Consider the following 19,051-nt stretch of genomic DNA (forward strand, 5'->3'; position numbering starts at 1 on the left):
AAAAACAATGTCAGCAGGTCAAGGTTTCCTTTCATGTAAAGGTTGCTGAGTCAAAAGCTTTTGAGACTTGAACATGTTAATTGAGTTGCCAGAGAGCGGCGCAAGGAGTCATTTGGAGAGAAACCATGCCGGAGGCTAAATGTCACCAGCGGAGTTGAGGACTTGCAGGATAAAAACATGTGTGCCACTCATTTGCTCAAAAGTGTAAGTTTTGAAGTAGCAAGTCAATCAGAATTTGCAACAATGGAATAGAAATAGAAATGAACCCATCTCCAATAAACACATTCAAATTGTTCATTTTTTTTGTTTGCATCTGTCTACTTCCAACTGTCTACTTCTAAAATCACAGCTCCCGTAAAAAAGCAGCACGACGGGGCAATCGTAAGGGTCCGACCCCTCTGGTGGAGCCAAGCAGTAACACAGCCAGACGACACAATACAACTTCGATAGCTTCAGTCGCTTATTTCTCAGCCAATTGTCAAAGCAGCAAGGACAGGAATCTGTTGCTTGGTGCAGGACACCTTGCACAACATTGTTCCTTTATCAACTTGTGGATAAGACAAGGTTAAAAAAAAGAAAAGAAATGATGTCACAAAAATATAATTCAAATCCAAACAAAAACTACAAGAGTTTCCCTTGAAAGTAATCTCCTGGAGTCTAAAGTGCTTTCCCAGCCTTCTTTGCCATGCCTCTATGCACTTCTGGAAGGATTCATCCGCCATCCTCTGCAGCTGTCATCATGGCCATATTGATGTCATCTACATCTTCAAAAAGAGCTGCCTTGATGCCCCCCTTGAGCTTGAGGAGGTGGGGATCCTACACTCCAATAGACCAATGCTCTTCTTGGCCAGGAACTGTCAGATGCTCAAGGAGTCGTAAACAGTCATGTTGACATGGTCAAGTTTATCTTGTGCATTGAATGAAGCATATAGACGTTGTCTGGCCCACACCGAAGTGAAAAAAGTTGTAGTCTGTCTAGACCCCAGTCATGAAACCTTTCTGACACTCGTCCAAATTATTGTGTTGACGCAAAAGCTATTAAACTCCAACAAAAAAGGTATTTTTCAGTTACTCTTATAGACCATTGTAGAGGTCAACAAAAAGTTTAATAGGCCATTCAAGGAGCTTCAATTTATAGCCTTGTAACCGCCACATCATTTAAAACTCTTAACTGTAATGCCAAAGAGACAAAAGCAAGACTAAGATGTGCTAAGAGCACAAAAAGAAACATGAGCATGACTTATCTAGTAGAACTGGACTGCCAACTCTATAGCATGTAATCCACTGTACAACATAATACGGCATGTAATGACTTATGTTCCTGGGAGGGGGCTGTGCAAGCGTTACAAGCTGCATGATCCCTTACGCTCGCCGACTTTAAAAGGTAGAAAGGAACGTTTGTCCTCATTCCTGTAGATTCAAAATGTCAACTTTAGTGTGTTTCATCATAAAAACAGTGCAGGGGCAGAAATAGTAGAGTTGGTGTCAGTAAAAAAAACATAGATCACACTGAAGACTGTCCACAGAGACCGTTTCAGAGAAAAAGATAATTGCTTCAAGTTGGCTGTAATTGGTTTGTCTGTCTGATGCTGCTCCCACATCTTTTTTTTATTTTTTTACTTTGACCAACTTAAAGGAGCATTGTGCTTACAGCAAATGTTAAAAATCACATTAATATGACTATTTGTAGTAGTTGATCCAAGTTTAATTGACTTTTTAAACATCTGAAACTTTTCAGAAATACTTACATTTACTCTCGTGTACCATGTACAGTAAATTAAAATTGTATGATCGCAAGTTCACATATTATTTAGTATTTTCTATGGTACCATTTGTTTTGATGACTCAATTTGTTTTGATCAGCGTCGCCTAAAATCATTCAATCTTAGAGTTTCCCATTCAGTGTAAGTATACAGATTTTTTTTTTTTTTGTGTAAATCAACCATGGATGGAAGAATGACCAAATCTAATGAGGCTTTAATTACTCCCGTGTATTAGTGACCTTGCAGCATGGCTGATCATAAAGTAGCTAAACTAGATGACAAAAAAACACCTCCGAGTGACCTCATCCCCATTTGCACTGATGGGGTGATGAAGGCATGCAAGGTCCCCTCTGGGCCGCAACTGCAGGCCTCCAGCAAGTTAAATCCCAGGCTGGAAGCCCTGTGAGCCAGGTGCGAGGGGGCCCTAAGAAGGGACCGGACCCTGAAATAACCCACATCATAGCACGAACTGGGCACAGACACCTTCAGGGCAATAAGTGAGAAATGGAAAAAGCAAGATGTGAGTGTAGATGGCGATATTCCAAGAAGTGAAGTCTGGGAACCTGCTCTTATAAAATATATGCTCACTAGATGCAGGTGTGAATACTTTTTCCATTTTCCAAAATAGTTTTATTGATTCATGAGGGAGCTTTGAAAGGCACTCCAGACAGAAAAGTTCAAGGCTGTCTTTCTTACCTTTTCAAACTGGCTTCAACTTGAAACACAGCACATTAAAAAAACAAAAACAAAGCAAAAAAAAAAAAAAAAAAACTGCCTTAGTTATGTTTTGCTTTTTTTTTTTTTTTTTAAACTACATACAAAAATTAATCTAAAAAGTAGATCCAAGTTGTTTTGGTCATTCCCTGACAAAATAAAATATTTTAAATTATTAATCAAATTAATCACTTTAATTAATTTTTAAAAGGTTTATTTACTTATTGATTTTTTTTTTTTTCCAAAGCACAGAAAAAGTTTCTATGCATTTTTTCTGTCTGTGTGCATGTCGGAAAATCTAAATTTTGTGCTCCTTCCCTACCCCAACTAAATCCCCTCTTCTGTGAGATCCATATTTTATTGTCATCAATTTTAAAGCTGCACACATCTACAAACTAGGCGTGCGTACCCCAGCTCAAGTTCTACGAGAGGGAGGCACGGACCTACTACATTCTCAGTATTCCGTGGTTAAGTCAAGAGAAACAAGATGAGGAATTAACATGGGTTAAAGGCTCTTGTGGGAGTGTGGTCGTGTTTAAATTTCTCATAGTGATTTTGAAACCTAAAAAGGAGCAAATAAGAGATAAGCGTGTTTTGATCAGATAGGAACGTAAAATGATATGAGAAGTGGTCTCATCATTCAGCACTGAGCAACACTAACATCTCCCCCAATGCTTGAGGCTCCAAATAAAACCACCTCCTACTCATGTGCAATTCGCGAATAAGAAAAAAAAAAGTGCTAACAGAATGCAAGCAGGGGTCGTGTTCAATTTTATAACCTGCATAGGCGGGGGATAGAGGGGGGGGCAGAGGTAACTTGTCACTGACATCCAGACAAGGTCAACTCTTTGAAAGGTTGCACAAGGGGGCAATGACTCATTTAAGGGAATAAATAAATAAATAACGTGGCACAGGAAGGTCAACTAAAAGGAGACTGGTTGAAGTGATGCTCATTAGAAGCATAAAAGTGCAGTTGCAGCCACTTGGGAAGCATTTTGCTCAAATGTCAAAGGTCATTTTCCAGCATTGCACTTTCCATGAAGTTACCACCAGTCAATAAAGTAGAAATAGAAAATCGACTTAAACTGTAATAATTATTAACATTTGTGCGCGTGTCACTCTATATTTATTGTTCGATTTATTATCTAATTCTAATTAAGAACATTACCGAGTTCCAGTTGGAGTATAATTCTCGTATACTACCCTCATGGAAAGTTTCCATCTTCGTAAATTCCTGTAATCTTGCAACCCTTAGTTGGATCACATAAAAATCAAAGCAAAACTGATACTCTTGGCTCAGGCTTATAAAACAAATACAAGAGATGTTAAAAAAACATGAGCTAAGGAAAAGATAAACACAATATAAAGGGGGGTAAATTTAATGATCCTAACAGCTTTTTATCAGCTACTTAAGCACGTGTGACCCTGATACAGGCAGTTCGATGTCACTGACCTTGCAGTTGCTGAGTGAGGCTTCCACTATCTAGACTGAAAGCATGTGGTCTCTCGCCTTCACTACCAGGGGACTGATAAATTAACCAGCCATCAAACTCGGCCTCAACATTGCTTCATATGCTTTTTTTTTTTTCTTCATCTGAGAAGGTCATACAGCCCAGGTATCAATTTACATTGTAAACACATGCTTCGGGACAGGTTTATGGAAAGACAAGTGTTTGGGGATTGATTGGTCCAAGTCCTCCTTCAGACCCAAAGTGAAAGTGTGATCATGTAATCAAACACCGTGCGGTTAATGTACCTCTAAGGATGTAATTCTGGTAGTTCTGGTCAGCTTCAGCACCCACTTTGATCAGACAAGTCAGTCCCTCAGCCACCACAAATTCATGCACCAGATCTTTGTCATCCTAAAGAGGAGAGGAGAGAAGACATGTCAGCAAATTTGACATTAAACCAAACTAAATATTTGTCACAGCTCATCCAAACGGCCCTGGAATGAAAACTAAAACATCATCATGACAACAATCATGTCTGTTAAATCAACGGTCCATAACTATTATTTTTAACCACATACACACTAACAAAAGCAATGCATAGTGAAACGTTCATCCGAGGATGTTATTCGACATGAAAAGCATACCGTCACTGTCGGGTGAAATCCTCACGAGTGCAAAGTCACTACTTCTCAGTAAATTAAAAAAGAAAAAGTCATGTTGCTTGAGTTACCAAACACTGTTGTTTTGTTGCTACAATATTTTATATTGCTATCATATAACATTGCACAGCAAAATGAACAAAACACTAGCTCAAAATCATGTGGAATCAGATAAATATGCTTATTTTATTTTTTTTAACAACACTGCTATTGATTGAATTGGTAGGAATGACAAGCCCCCGATGAGACAACAAGGCTTTAGTACCTCATAAAGGAAATGACAGCGATTACATCATTTTGCCAAACTCTTTTAAAGGTTTTAGAGGCGTGAGTGATGCTATACATAAAACAATGACCTGCTAAGCAATGTGATAGGCAGAAAATAATATGGTTGATAAATTTTTTTCATCATTGAAGTATCATACTGTCAAACTCTTTTGTTGCGGGCCACATCGTAGTTTCCTTTGGACGACAATTATGAATGTCAGTAGCTACACAAACTGTTGAATAAAGATTTTAAATTCTGAGATGAGTAAAAACTGCTCAAATATTTAAAAAAGATGAATACTAATAAAGCAGTATTTCAATTTGTCTTCACGGGCCACATAAAATGACATGGCGGGCCATATCTGACCCCCAGGCCTTAAATTTGACACCAAAGCAACTGAAACTGTAATTATATTATCAGCTATTTTAAGTCTTCTTTTCAGCACAAGCAAAGTGATCCCTTACATCTTATTTGTTGTTCTGACAATTCGATCCACAACGACAAAACCACCTGCAAGTCTCACCTGTCAGTAACATTGTTATTTAAAGCCCGACTGGAGCATGTTCTGATAAAGGCCAGCATTCAGATGGGAGCATGCAAGACAGCAGCCCAACACTATGGGGCCATCAAGGCTCCTTCTCTCCCCCTGAGGGGGTTCAACTGCTTCCATAAGAGCTTTACCATCGTGATTGTTACAACCATTGTGGAAGTGGAAGAAAGCAGCTGCGGAGAAGGGCGACTTACCTGAAAGATTTGCTTGAGGGAAAAAAGGGCCCTCCTCAGTTCTCTTCCAGTGGAGTTATAGAGTTTTTCTGCATGAAGAGCAAAGGAGATAAATCAGTCACACATGTGGAATCCTCCCTCCTATAATGTTGTCTCAAAGTAAATGATGAATAAATATGACAAATTTGTTTTATCCTACCCTAAATGAACCGCCTATGAATTGTGGTTTAAGTGTACTCACTTTGCCATGAATAAGAAATAACTCCATTGTGTCCAACAATTTTTTTTTTCAATACCAGCAATTATTCCCGACGAGCTAAATGTGAAAAATATGCTGCGGGACGAAAAAGAAGAGCAGACGCCACATCTGTGCAGAATTAGCCAGCAGTTTCCTGCTGACACTGCTGAATCTGCAGCTTGCCATTATGCAAATTCATGGCAGAAACACCACAATGGCGAAGGAACAATCATGTCCTTAATCAGTTATGGAAACATGCTGAAAACTATGTGGGTCCTTCTTATGCTCGAGAACATTTCCTGCAACAACTTTTGGGTCATCTGTCACCCTGCAAGCAGCTTGCACAGCTGCCAGAGAGTGGCAGTGTTGAGCATGGCGTCCCATCAATGCTCTTGAACGCTCTCTGACTCAGCAGAAGTGTTGCTGCAGATGCAGCAACTGTCTAATTTAGCGTCTGCTCTCCGTCTTTTTGATTATTTGCTGTTTTCATTCATAATGGATGCACATTTTAGGGATTGGATAGGTGCATGACTTTGCCAGCAAGGATTGATTGATCAGGCTCTCCTCACTCTGACACATGACTTATGCTGCATTGCAGAAACACACATATACACACAAATACACACACATGCACATTTGAGCGACTTCTTTACAAACAGCTGCTGCTAATCCTATTCTAAAATGTGAGAAACACACCCCATGGATGCATACACTTTGGATGTTGAGCAAAAGGTTCCCATTCATTATTGTTGCTGGCCATTGCAGCAAGCGAGTAAATCCCTTTAGCGGATGAAGACAGGGAGAAAGAGAGAGGATGGATGTTGCTTGCCAGTTCTGTAGGCACACACAGCCTACTTCCAGACACGGGAGCAGACAGAATAAGCGGGCAGAATCTTTTAAGGTGCCTTTCCAGTTACACACAGGATTTTCCCACAGCATGCGTAGGCTCACTGATGCAACTATCTTGCAATATACCACTACATACTTTGTAAAAAGATGACTCGATGCAAAAAAAAAAAAGGAACATCTTTCAAATGTACGTACATCCTTATTAGCCCTTAGTGGATTATCTTGGTTTGCAAATAAATATTCAGATTTCAATGAAAAATCAATGAATTATAACAGAATATCAGAGGGTATGAATATTTTCATTCCTTTTATATTTGATGTGTTTTGTGGAGATCATATGATCCATAAGGTTAATTTTAAAGTCAAATGATCTTTCAAAAGGTAAAATTCATAGACTATGAAACAAATGATGGCAGATTTGAAAAACCTATTGAATTCCTTTTCCAACTATACCCATTTTTGTGAAGGGTTCAAAGGAAATAGCCACGCCCCTTTTTACAGAGACTATAGCTCCCAAATTGATCTCTGATCAATCTGAAATGTGAAATTTAGTGTTTTGCCATCAAAATAAACAAGTAAAGAAAGTTTCATAAACATCAAAGTCAGTTTGGTTAATCCCACTGGATGAGCGTAGAATGACCCATTTAGTTTTTTTACGTAAAATAATATTTAATCCCTGTGTCCATTCAGTTTCATTCAACACTACACAATTTAAAAGTAAAATCTGAAAAAAAAAAAAAGTCCTGTCAATGATCTAATAGTTCAGGCTTTGCAGGGTTAAGAGGTGGTTTAAGTCGCTTTTGGGTGTGATGTTGCGTGAGATGCAGTAAATCATTTTATAAGCATTTTATAAGGATTAACTACAAACTGTCAAGTCTGCTGTCTCAACACCTTGAGCTCCATATTGTGTATGCAATTGAGTCCTTTCAGGTGTAGTGCACCAAAGTCACTCATCCAGCCGTTGTCCAATCTTAATCAGCTTAAAAAAAGGAAATGGTGGCATGATTGTCAAGTGTGAGCTGAAATTAGACCATATGCGGTTGCTGAAATGCAACACCTCAAACTGTTCTCGTCAACTTAACAATCTTTTCCCTGATTCTGATTTATGACAGGATGCTATTATGTGTAAGTGGATCAGAGCTGAGAATGTTTTGCACATTCTGCCATACATGGTTGAAATGACTAATGAGGAAGGCCGGTCTTTTTATGGAAAATGTCACAGTCAGGCAACGGCATCCACAAACAATAAATCTGGAAGCTGTGCGGAAGCTGATAAATAAGCTTTGAAATAACAGAATGTTTTTTTTTTTCTTCTACATTGTGTTAGCCACATGGCTAATCTTTCCAAAGGTGATCAATATAATTAATGTTTTTAAAGAAAAGACTTATCTTAAGACTGATCTTTTTATGTTTATCATTGATTTCAATATCTCAAAGTGAATCAACTGTGATCCCTTAGGTGAAAATTATACTTCCAATGGAACATCTTCCCTTTCATTCTTGATTTTAAATCTGGAATATTTGACTTCTCTTCCTCAAAGACACTAAATGTAAATCACCCAACAAATACCTGACACCCAGTCCTGCTTAACAAGTGACTGTGACCAGATCACAGGAAGACTCAATGACAGTGATGGATCAGCACCTGACTAGGCTCCAGTAAATCCAGAAGCATGTTCCATCTTCCCATAGCCATACATTCAAGACTTATTCTCTCCCTCTTAGCCCTTTATTCCGGATTGCAATAAAAGTGTCAGAAAGTTATTCCTTCCCGACACTAAATAAGGCACATCAGCAGGATCTTTTCCCTGTCCCTGTCCACCGTCTACCTTCTGATGAAGCTCTCAGAGGCCCATCTCTAATGAGAAATAGCTCAGTGGAGATTAGTTCCATACCGTTTGGCGCCGATACACACCGAAGAGCTGGCGTTTTCCGAACCGGGGACGAAACCACAGAGCTTATTCTTTCAGAGACTTCAACACGAGCAGCCATGTTTACCTGGAACCAGCTGAGACTTCCAACTACTTGCTGCATTTGTCAGGATATTTTTTTTTATTATTGTACCAATGCAAATCTCAGAATAAGAGCCCAAATAAATCTAAAGTGATAGCATATGTTTGGGGTAGACAATATCATTTTGGCTTCATCTTTTATAAGACTGTTTAAAACCATAATTGAGCTGCATAATAAGCCTGAATCATTTACAGCTTTATGATTTATTCAATACATATTTTGATTTAATTGTAGGTTGAGGGTAATTATATGCTAGGAGTAAATCCTCATACCACAAAGAAAGATGCAGCCAAAAGAGAAAATAAGCTGTTCTTCTTTTTTTTTTACTGAAATTGAAAGTATTTTACTTCATGCTGATGCACCAACTGTTTTCTTCTCTTTTCTTTTCCTTATAAGTAAAGGTGACATACTTTTAACCTGCAATATAAAGTATTGTAGCTTTAGCAAGACAGTGCAGAAAGATGGCCTCAAATGTCTAATTATCAACTTTCATTCAAGATTAAAAATACTATACTATATTACTATACTAGTTAAATAATTCCAGTTAAATTCCAGTTGGCGATTCATCATGCCGGCCTTACCATTTCGCCATTTTGTCCTTGAGGGCTGTGCTGCTTTTTCTGCTAACTGACTAACATAACATGCAAGCACTGAGAGTTGGGTTGTTTTTGGAGTAGTCAGAGGAAATAAAATCCTCCATCCGTGTGATTATTTCTCAGAAGTTTTATTCCAGCCACGGTAACATCAATAAACCTTTGTCTGTCCTCGTCGTTCATCTAAAGCAAAGATGAATCGTAACAATCGTCAATGGATGACGATATTTACCTTTCTGGGGGAGGTTGACCAATGATTTAAATGGAGAAAAATAAATCAGTGTGTCTTATTAGAAAATTTCCCCCAAATACCCGGCGCTTTATTTTAAATAAGATTTAAGACAGTTTGAATTTGTTATTTGCCTTTTTCGATGAGCAACTCCATTGCATGCTAAACCACAGGATCAACAAAGACAAACAAAAACATTGCCACATTTCTGCTGGTTTGAAGCTCTGGTAAAAATTCTGTTTTCCAGACTTCAGAAAGAACAAAAAAAAAAACTTGATACAATCAGTTTTTATGACTTTCCGACATTGACGTTCAGCACGCTATTAGCCAAGAATCACCCCCTTGACTTAAGGTGAATAAAGGGTCAATGAAAGCAGATTATAGCACTCAGGTGGAAATTATTTGGCAACAATGCAGGTAAAACTGATCTCACATTCCGTGTTTGATTTTTGGACGTTAGGTAATACTTGGATTAAGAAAAACGTCTGCACGAATATGCACTTTCACTCACACATTGACAGGATGCTGAAAATGTGCACAAAGGAATAAAGACATTCATCAATTTGTTCCTGTTGCTTGGAAATACTTTGGATGTTATGATGGAAGCCATGTGGTGATGATGGTTTAGATTAGAGAAAACTGAGCGGGGCCACACAGACTGAAGAAGCCTCTGTCACTGGAAGCCATAGGAAGGCCTCCCAGGACACACGGGGCGTGAAAGTCCAAGCACAGTAAAAGCAGAGACATGGGGGAGAGATGAAAAGACCAAACAAGTCATAAACCGCAACATAATCTGATCATCAGCACAGCGCTAGCAGACCTTGCAAATATTGTCAGGAGACATTCTTGCCGAGATACAAATGTGCAAATAAACCACCACCGTTTCTTTAAATTCTACTTCCCTCACAGGTGTGCTATCGGTGGATTTGTGGAAGGGCACCGTGTCCAAGATCTCAAGGGAGCGGGGTACCCGAGGTTGACATCCGATCCCGCCTGGCCCATTTGATGCAAAGGCATACCACAGCCAAGTTCATATAAACATAAAACTTGCCCCTCAGAGCTCAACAGCACCCATTGTGCCCAAGTGGAAATTGGATTGTGGTGTTTATTGACGTGTTTACATCCGACATATGGTCAAAGTTTAGTTTTGTGTCAGTCACGTTAATTCGGCAGCAGTGACATTTGTCTGAGTATCTTCAACGTCTGAAAGAATCCTTATTAGGAGGTTGTTGGTGCTTGACGGGCACGGCAGGCTGAAGCTCTATTGCTTTGCCGGTGTAATATGTACGTTAACCGCCCGTCAAGATGTTATCTGATGCCTGACTTGGTTCTGCGCGGAGATGCGTGACAACAAAGCTAATACGAGGACGGACAAAAGTTTCATTAAGATCTGCCGGGCAAATGAATCATTACCCCTCCCCCTTTTCTTTCCTCTGTTTTGATTTGATGTAGCCCACTGCCCTCCATTCATGTCCTCAGCAGGGTTTCCCCACACTAAGCACCACTGACACAGATACTCACTAAAGGCATGCAAGCATTCAGCGCATCAGACAAAAGCCTGACACACATAAAAAAAAAAAAAAAAACTAGCGGATCAACGTTCGCGGCCGGTCCGATTGGGGGTGGTGGCCGTCTGTCAGGTCCAGCTGTACCACAACTAAATCAAATCAACTAATGCGTTCAAAAAGTTGTGGTAACCTAACCACCTCCAGATGATAGTCGTGAACTTTATTTCTGTAACTGTGTCGGGTAAACTACAAGTTCATTGGAGCCAACTGGCCCTCGTATTGTGCAGAAATATCAGATGTATGCATCCATTTTGCTTTTTAACCAATAAAAGAGGCTGACAAAGTAATTTACAGGAGTTTCAAATTAAGATCAACAATTAAAACAGTTTTGTTACACATGATCAAATTTAATTTCAAGTCATTTTGTTGGAGAAGAAAAAAAAACATTTCTCTTCTTGGCTGCCTCGCTGACTGTCTTGGCTCGCTCCAAATGTCAACCACCTGACACGTGGGGGGGAAGCACCACTGCCTAGCATCTAATGGACACTCACATTTCATATTTATAGCGGCACTTGCAATATCTTCTGTACCTTAACGGAAAATTAAATACAACCTGTGCCAAAGCGAAGAACACCCAAGTTTTACGTGTCGCAGGTCAATGCACAATTACGCACAAGATACGTCAACATCGATATGTTCTCAGGTGCGAGGTAATATCTCTTTTCTTGGCTCTGTGCAGTTAAATCCATTAGCTTTGATCCAGCCACCACTGACAACAGTCACCCAACAAGCCGACTCATGACTTTGTTTTCATAGTGTGTAAACCACCCCCTCTGCAAGTCTTTACGGTGAAAGGTTTCGCAAATATTCCTCGGAAGACATTCGGTGATAATAGAGCTTCATTAGAAATTCTCTGACGGTTAACCGCAGATGTAAAACGAGGTATTTGAGTTATTCGGAGTGCATAATATGCCATCTTGAGCTATCACTACAATCTTGGCCTTGCACGGATGCCTTGTCATGTCGCATTCCTTGGCCTTGGCACCGGCTTGGCTATGCTAAGCTGGTGTGAAGTGCAGTGTGACTGCTGACAGGTGGCAGAGTCTGAGAAAGGGTCAGCTTAGCAGCTACCAGAGACACCTTATGAGAAAAGGCTTGCGAGAATAGCTTAACGCAATTACACAGACAGGAAAGCCTTGCTTGGATTGACCTGCATTGTAAGTATTCTTCATCTCACTGAAGACAGAACAAGTAGAATCAAATCAACATTTCCAACGACCAGTTTTTGCCCGTTACTTTGGTTTGATAATCTCTCCTCCAATCAGAGCAACAGGGGAACTTTTGTGTCAACCTGTTCACCAAACTAGAACTATCAGGGTTTTTTTTGCCTGCTGTCTTCAAATGTCGATATCTGATGCCATAAAAAAAACGAAAAGTAGCGATCGAATCCTTTTGGAAAGTTTTCTGTGCATATTAGAGAGCAAATCAGAGCTTACATACTTTTCTAGGTGTGGTGACATACCTGCATCCTAACCAACATGTCTAAGCATTAAAAAGTAAAATGGCAATATTTTGGACAACCCCCATTAAGAGCTAGTCATGCATCCAAAGAGCGTGACATTGTCAAGGTGGGGAGGGACTGATCATAATGCTTACAGCACCTGTGGTTTGTGATATAAAAAAATAAAAATAAAGGTATACTGACTCACAGCACTGCAGATTCCACCGTCTTCGTGCAAGGTAAAATGTCGTGATTTCGCCAAAGTCAGTCACGGTATTCACATTTGCAAAGATTATGGTCCAAAAGTATGTCAACAAAATCCACTGCAATGCAAGACATTCATGGAATGAAGTTGACAAATGGTGCACACAACCCCATTTTAATTTGTGGTTTTTTTTTTGTGTGTCTCTAACAGAGATAAGAAATTCCTGGCAGCAGAGGTGAGGGCATATGGGACTAACAACCTTGCACAAGACATTATGATTCATTAGCATTATCATTGCAAAGGTGATATGTGATTTTCTTTAAATATTTCTTTTGCACAATCAGTCTCGAGATGACAATCTCTCAAACCAAGAGAGGAGTTAACAGGCTTAACTATCCCTCCAAGGGGAAGGGGAAAAGACATCCAGACTTTGATCTCGACTCAGCAGGGGGTAAAGGTTTTACGCATGGCTGCAACAATGGGTACGTATACCGGAAAGAAAAGGCAATCTTGTATAACGTCAGCGAATGAAGCAAATTAGGTTGGATTATAGAAATGTATCAATGTGTCAGAAATGATTACAAAAATGAATGTTGAACGCTTCAGACAGCCATAAAAGCCAAAGTCTGCTTTACCCCATATAGAGAAAACGACATACGACCCATCCTAAACCCTAACCCTAACCTAAATCCTAAACCCGACCCAAAACATCTTTTGTTAATCATTACCCATTTCAGCACTTTACTACCTGCTGTACTTACGTCAACGTTATGCCCTTTCGGGTCACACTTGGGTTTCTGACAGCTGGAGCAAATAAAGGTTGGCTTGCTTCCTCACCCTAAATGAACAGGCCCCAAATTTGTTTGGAACCAAACCAAGACCACCGAGAAGACTTGGTTCGGTTGGCAACCGGTGCCCGAGTTTGATTAGTGTGTCGACACCTGACCAAATCAACCAAGAGAAAAAACAAGCAAATGTTAGATTTAAACGGTAAGCCCTTAGTTTCATGAATTATTCACCAGGAATTTAAGGAAAATGAGAAAAAAAATGTTTATGTGAGCGCACGCAGCTGCCCTGCATAATTACAGCATAACAAGTTTAGACAACGAGGGCCGAGCACACTGGCACCACTTTCTGACTGGTCCATGTTTTTGCATTTAGGTACTTCATTTTTCCAGTACTCCCCCTTCCTTTCTATCTCTCCCTCCTCCATTCTGTCTTGACCCTTTGCCAATTTTACCAAAAATTTCAGGCACAGCTGGTAGTGGTTGTGAGGAATACCAGTGTAATCCTTCCAAGTGTTTTTGCAAAAAAAAAAAAAAAAATAGAAGCACATAAGTCTTTTTTGTGACACTGCCATGACATTTATATTTCAATATTAATAAGGAAAATTATTCATGGTCTTCTAGCTCCTCTCATATCTGCTTTGAAAATAAATCTGGTTTGGTACACAGCCCCGAATCTGGAAATGGAATACAAAATAGCTCAAACCACAAAAAAGATTCCTGGCGATCAGCAGCAGGGGGTATTAGTGCTAGTGCTCTTGATTGTATCGCTCGCTTGCCCACTTCCATGTCCTCACCAGACCTTCACCAAGAAACTAAGGAAATATTCGCTTGCCAACTCTGTGCAAAACATTTCCTTTGCTGTGGCTCACCTCATTTTCAAATTAAATGTCTTTGAACATGTATGGCATATTTCCTCTCTAAAAGTTCAAGAAAAAAAAAAGTTTACAATTCAAGATTTTCATTTAATTGCTGTATTGTTTATTCTATAAAATAAACACTATATATATTTTTTTTTGTTCTTATGTCTCCTTGTCAATGAGTGAGTTGGAAATGATTTGTGAGTGAGTTTGAAATGACTAAAATCATCATATTTAAATATCTTCAAGTTGTTGAAAAGTGTGTCAGAATCACTTGATTCTGACCCATCCCAGATAAATGGAACTCTGGAAACTTTTGACCAAGGCAGCTGGCTTCCATAAAGTCCTCAAAGCCGCCATTGCACTCTTTGTAGAAGCCGCAGGATTTAGCTAACAGACAACACAATCTCTCTATATTCTAAATATTACATGATTGGAGCAAGAAAGTTAGATAAGCAGCACAGACTTCAACAAAACCATTACAGATTTACAAACACAAGAAATGTTTGGACTGAGAACAACAATGAACAGTGAGATTTGCATAATGCATGATGGGCACAATAGAGGAAATTTTCCTCAATGACTTAAACAAACGTTGAAAGTTTGTTAATGGGAACCAGAGGTGGATACGGACTTGTTTGTTTACATGTCAAGGTAATGGACCTGCTATTTTATTTGTTCTCATTTCAATGTTTCTGTTATGTTTGATCACAAGAGTTGAGGATTTAATTGCCAAATGTATCATTGCTTTTGTACTTTTTCCATGATTGACGAGCTAAGAAGTCGAAGACAGCAAGTTTAAAATGAAAGGTTCAGATGCTTTGGACCAACGTTTAGTTCGGTCTGCTCAATTTTCAGATGACTGGATGGTTTTAAAAGATTATGTTTTATGAAAGAGAAAATCCAATTCTATCTTTGGTAGAAATTGCATGATGTGGTTTGTTTTAGCCGATTCCAAGTTTGTTTGCGGGATATTGTCGTTTCTAACTGTAGTACTATTTTTTAACTTTCTCGAACACTTGGATGACGGTTAAGAATGCGAAAATACTTGGACACACTGAGACTGATCAAACTTCATGATGCTTACTCATTTTTTTATCTGGTTTTATTCGTGTACTAAAAACCCTAAAAGGCCCGACACGTGGCGGTCTGTGTAATATTACCTAGAAAAATAATGAGTATGCGCAGCTCTGCTCCTGAATTTAATGGTTTCCTCCATGCTTGACCGGATCTACTCCTCCACCTTGTTTCATTAAAACTGCCCTGGTTCTTTTAGAACAAATAACACCCTGATAGATATACTACCCCTTTAAAAATAATTTGTGAAGAAGGAAAATGGACTACAAATCTATTGGCAATTATTAACTCCGCAATGACGAGACCGAGAAATCCCTGGTGTAGTTTTCCCACTTGAAGAGGAGGTTTCTGCCACTGGATACTTTCCACTTCAGAAAGTCACCTTTGACCCCCTGATATCAACAACGCCTAGAGCCTGACTGCTTCATCAAGTGCTAATTGCCCCTTTAGAAAAATACACCATGTTTTGGGATCTGTAGGGGGCAAGTCTCTCGATTGCTTGTCATTTGTAACTGATGAGTTCAAGCTTTGTGAAGATGCTGTATTGTGTGAAATTGTTGACTGACCTGCCCTGTAAGACAGATAGGAAAATTAAATTGCTTTTTTAAAACAACCGGAATTGATGGTGGCCATAGTGTTTTGCAAAATAGTCTTCTTTAAGATGCATATTTGTCAGTACGTATTTATCAAGCAATATTAGGTGACTCGTACTTTTGTTACTTTTTTTAGCAGCATCTCCTTCTGATCACTGCAAATATTAGAGTTTGACATTGTGATGTATCTTCTGGGATGAGACAGCCAAGGAATTTCCTGAGCGGCATCACACCAAATGTTGGATCCAGAGAATGCCGGGATTGTAATTTTTCCACATTTATATCTTGATTTGGTGCTTCCACACTGTGTGGATAATATAAAATAGGTAGACCGTACTGGGCAGACATCTTCAGAAATAAATCCTGGTTAACTGACTGGGCGCTTTGATTTATTTGTGCTTTATTTAGAAAACTCTCTCTTAATAATCTGGCATGAATTTGCAAATATTCCTCACACTGTTGTTTTTCAATTTGAGATACATAGTTGGTGTTTTGCGTGTACTTTTGAAGTGTGTCAAAACAATCAGCTGGAGGAAGGATGGTGTATTATTCACAACCTCCCATACAGTATTTCCTCGGTTAACCACTGACCTCAATCGTGTTTTTTTTTTTTACCCTCTCAGCTAATGTTAACACAACCACAAAGCATCTCTTTATAAATGGGCTTCCCCGAAATAAACATTTACACGAATATAAAGACAACTGTCTCCCATGCTGTTTGTGTCAAATGTGAATGACTGCAGCATTTCTGCAAGCTTTGTGGGAGTTTGGACTTAAAGCATGTTGTTTTGTTGTTCAATAGGAAAGCTGGGGGGGTGACAGCCACAGATCTGGTTGGAAGGTCCAACTGTGGTCCATTCTCACACTGGCCAAGGAACTATCAACTGACACATTTTTTAGTGACCCGCTCAAAACACAGAGTACATTTATCTTCTCTTTGTTTCGATGACATGTGCAAAACCAAAACAAGCTGACGAGACGTCCTTGTTTCATTTTAGAACATCACCAGATGAAGAAGATCTCATCCTGCCTACCCTCAAGGGGATAGAAACGGACTAAAATAAAACCAGATCATTTGTCTGGTTAATCACGAGGATGTATTTGACCACTGTGGCTAAAGGTTGAAATTAGACAATGCATGGCAACAGTCATAACTAGAGAATAACAATACGTATTTGTTAAGATTATACGCTTTACAAGTCTCACAACTTGGAGGAGGGAAAAAATGAAAGTCTTGTGAATCCTTGTTGTGGACAGAAACCATAATAATGTGTGTGCATCCCAGCAATTTGAAACCGCAAAGGCAGAACAAACAAGAGAGTAGGAAATATACTGGCATCATATCCAATTGCAGCTCTCTAACACATTTAGACCACAAACAAGCCCAAAAAATGAATTATTTTTTAACTGAATTTGAAAGACCACTTTAGGCGTCAAGTCTAATCTCCCATTAACTATTCCGCAAACCATGTCACATGACAGAAAAACATTAAAATATCTTTATTGATTGCATATTATGATTTTATTGGTATACATGTGGTAAAAAAATAATTAGGTGCTTTCAGGTTAATTTGTTTCTAGCTGACACACCCTCAAAACAATTCTCAACTTGCTCATTGATTTAAAGCTGTACACAAAAGTGCAAGCAATTTCAAATAATCTCTGTCTATGTCAAAACATTTTGGATCAGATCTTTGGAAAACCAACAGCTTACTTGGTCTTACATTCCGATAGCTTTAGTCTTGTTAACTTAGTGAGATTTGTACATTGCATGTCTGTGTATGCCATACATACATGTATGCCTCATGTCACTGGTTTGGAGACATGGAAGGCCAAAAACGCCCAACGAAAATGGATTGATGCCTGAAGACTTTATAGTTTCTCAGCTAATGGACAGTCAAATCTGAGAACAAAACCATACATGGTTCAGTATAAAAACATACTCATCATTTGAGTACGTTTGATTTGAATAAGACTCTGGGTCGTTCGTCCATGTCTGGTATTGACGTTAACATAAGAGCACATTTATAGAAGGACATCTGGCGTTTGCCGTTTGCATATGTTCACAAAGTGAAAGCTGTCTATCCCCAGAACACATGTGGGTTAGATCAGAAAATAAATGAACACCACTGCGACACGGCCACCAGCTGACCAGTTTAGGGGTTAGGCTAAATATACATTCAAGCACATGTAAAACCGTGAGATCAAAATATAGTATGTAACATTTGAAATGTGAGGCCCCCGGGCTAAAGTCTCTAAACAGAAATTTAGCTTGCTAATACCTTCTTTAAATAGAAATAAATGACAATGTTTTCTTAATCATATTCAGGTCACTCGGTATCGCGCTTTATATAGCCGAGATTATCGACAAATGAGAATGATTATTTTAAGGATGAGGGAGGATCAAGTAACAAACCTAAGTAGTCATGTGATGACAGTAAGAATAATCTGTCAGACTTTGGGTGTTGGTCAAAACAAATTAGTCGAGTCAGGAAAAAGTGATTTGATATTTTGGTCTGCTGAAACAAAAATTGTTTATATATGGGAAAGAAATTGTGTGGAAGATGTTTATTTGTGTATGGCATGATGATAACACACCCCCTTCAGTTGAACGTATCCAATTATAGTTCATGTCCGACAGAACCGGTGTCATAATAATCCAAAGAATACGTTATAATAACACCTTCAATTTCAAATGGGTTTTTATCTGGTAGCAAAAAGATTGTTTGTTGAAATAGTTTGAAATCCTATTCCAATAAAGGCTGCCTAAAAGCTTTTTGTTTCTGTTAATGCTACATTAGACCAGAACCTTCCGTTTGCCAAGTCAGGAAGTGAGCATGTTCCTTTGGTGGAGACAAACATCCGCAGAGATTCAAAACTTCGGCGGGGTGCTAATTTGTCACGCTCTGCGCAACATGTTCGATGTATATGAGACTATTCAATCGCCTGCTGGCTCTCTGAGCTAATCATGAAGAGCGATGTCGATGGACGGAATGAAATGGATTCCTGCATTAAGTGGATG

At 39.1% G+C, this 19,051-nt stretch overlaps 1 protein-coding gene across 5 annotated transcripts in view; it reads right to left on the reverse strand.

Moving 5' to 3' along the window:
- Positions 1 to 19,051, reverse strand: part of fhod3b (formin homology 2 domain containing 3b) — a 63,437-nt gene that overhangs the window by 24,389 nt on the left and 19,997 nt on the right. For all 5 annotated transcript variants that reach the window (XM_049731164.2, XM_068651748.1, XM_049731166.2 and 2 more), the window contains 2 exons: positions 5,600 to 5,667; positions 4,234 to 4,339 (listed from right to left, as the gene is read on the reverse strand). In XM_049731164.2, the coding sequence (XP_049587121.1) occupies positions 4,234 to 4,339; positions 5,600 to 5,667 (174 nt within the window). The remainder of the gene's footprint in view (positions 1 to 4,233; positions 4,340 to 5,599; positions 5,668 to 19,051) is intronic.

This window comes from Syngnathus scovelli, chromosome 9 (genome assembly GCF_024217435.2).
Source record: "Syngnathus scovelli strain Florida chromosome 9, RoL_Ssco_1.2, whole genome shotgun sequence".
NCBI lineage: Eukaryota > Metazoa > Chordata > Actinopteri > Syngnathiformes > Syngnathidae > Syngnathus > Syngnathus scovelli.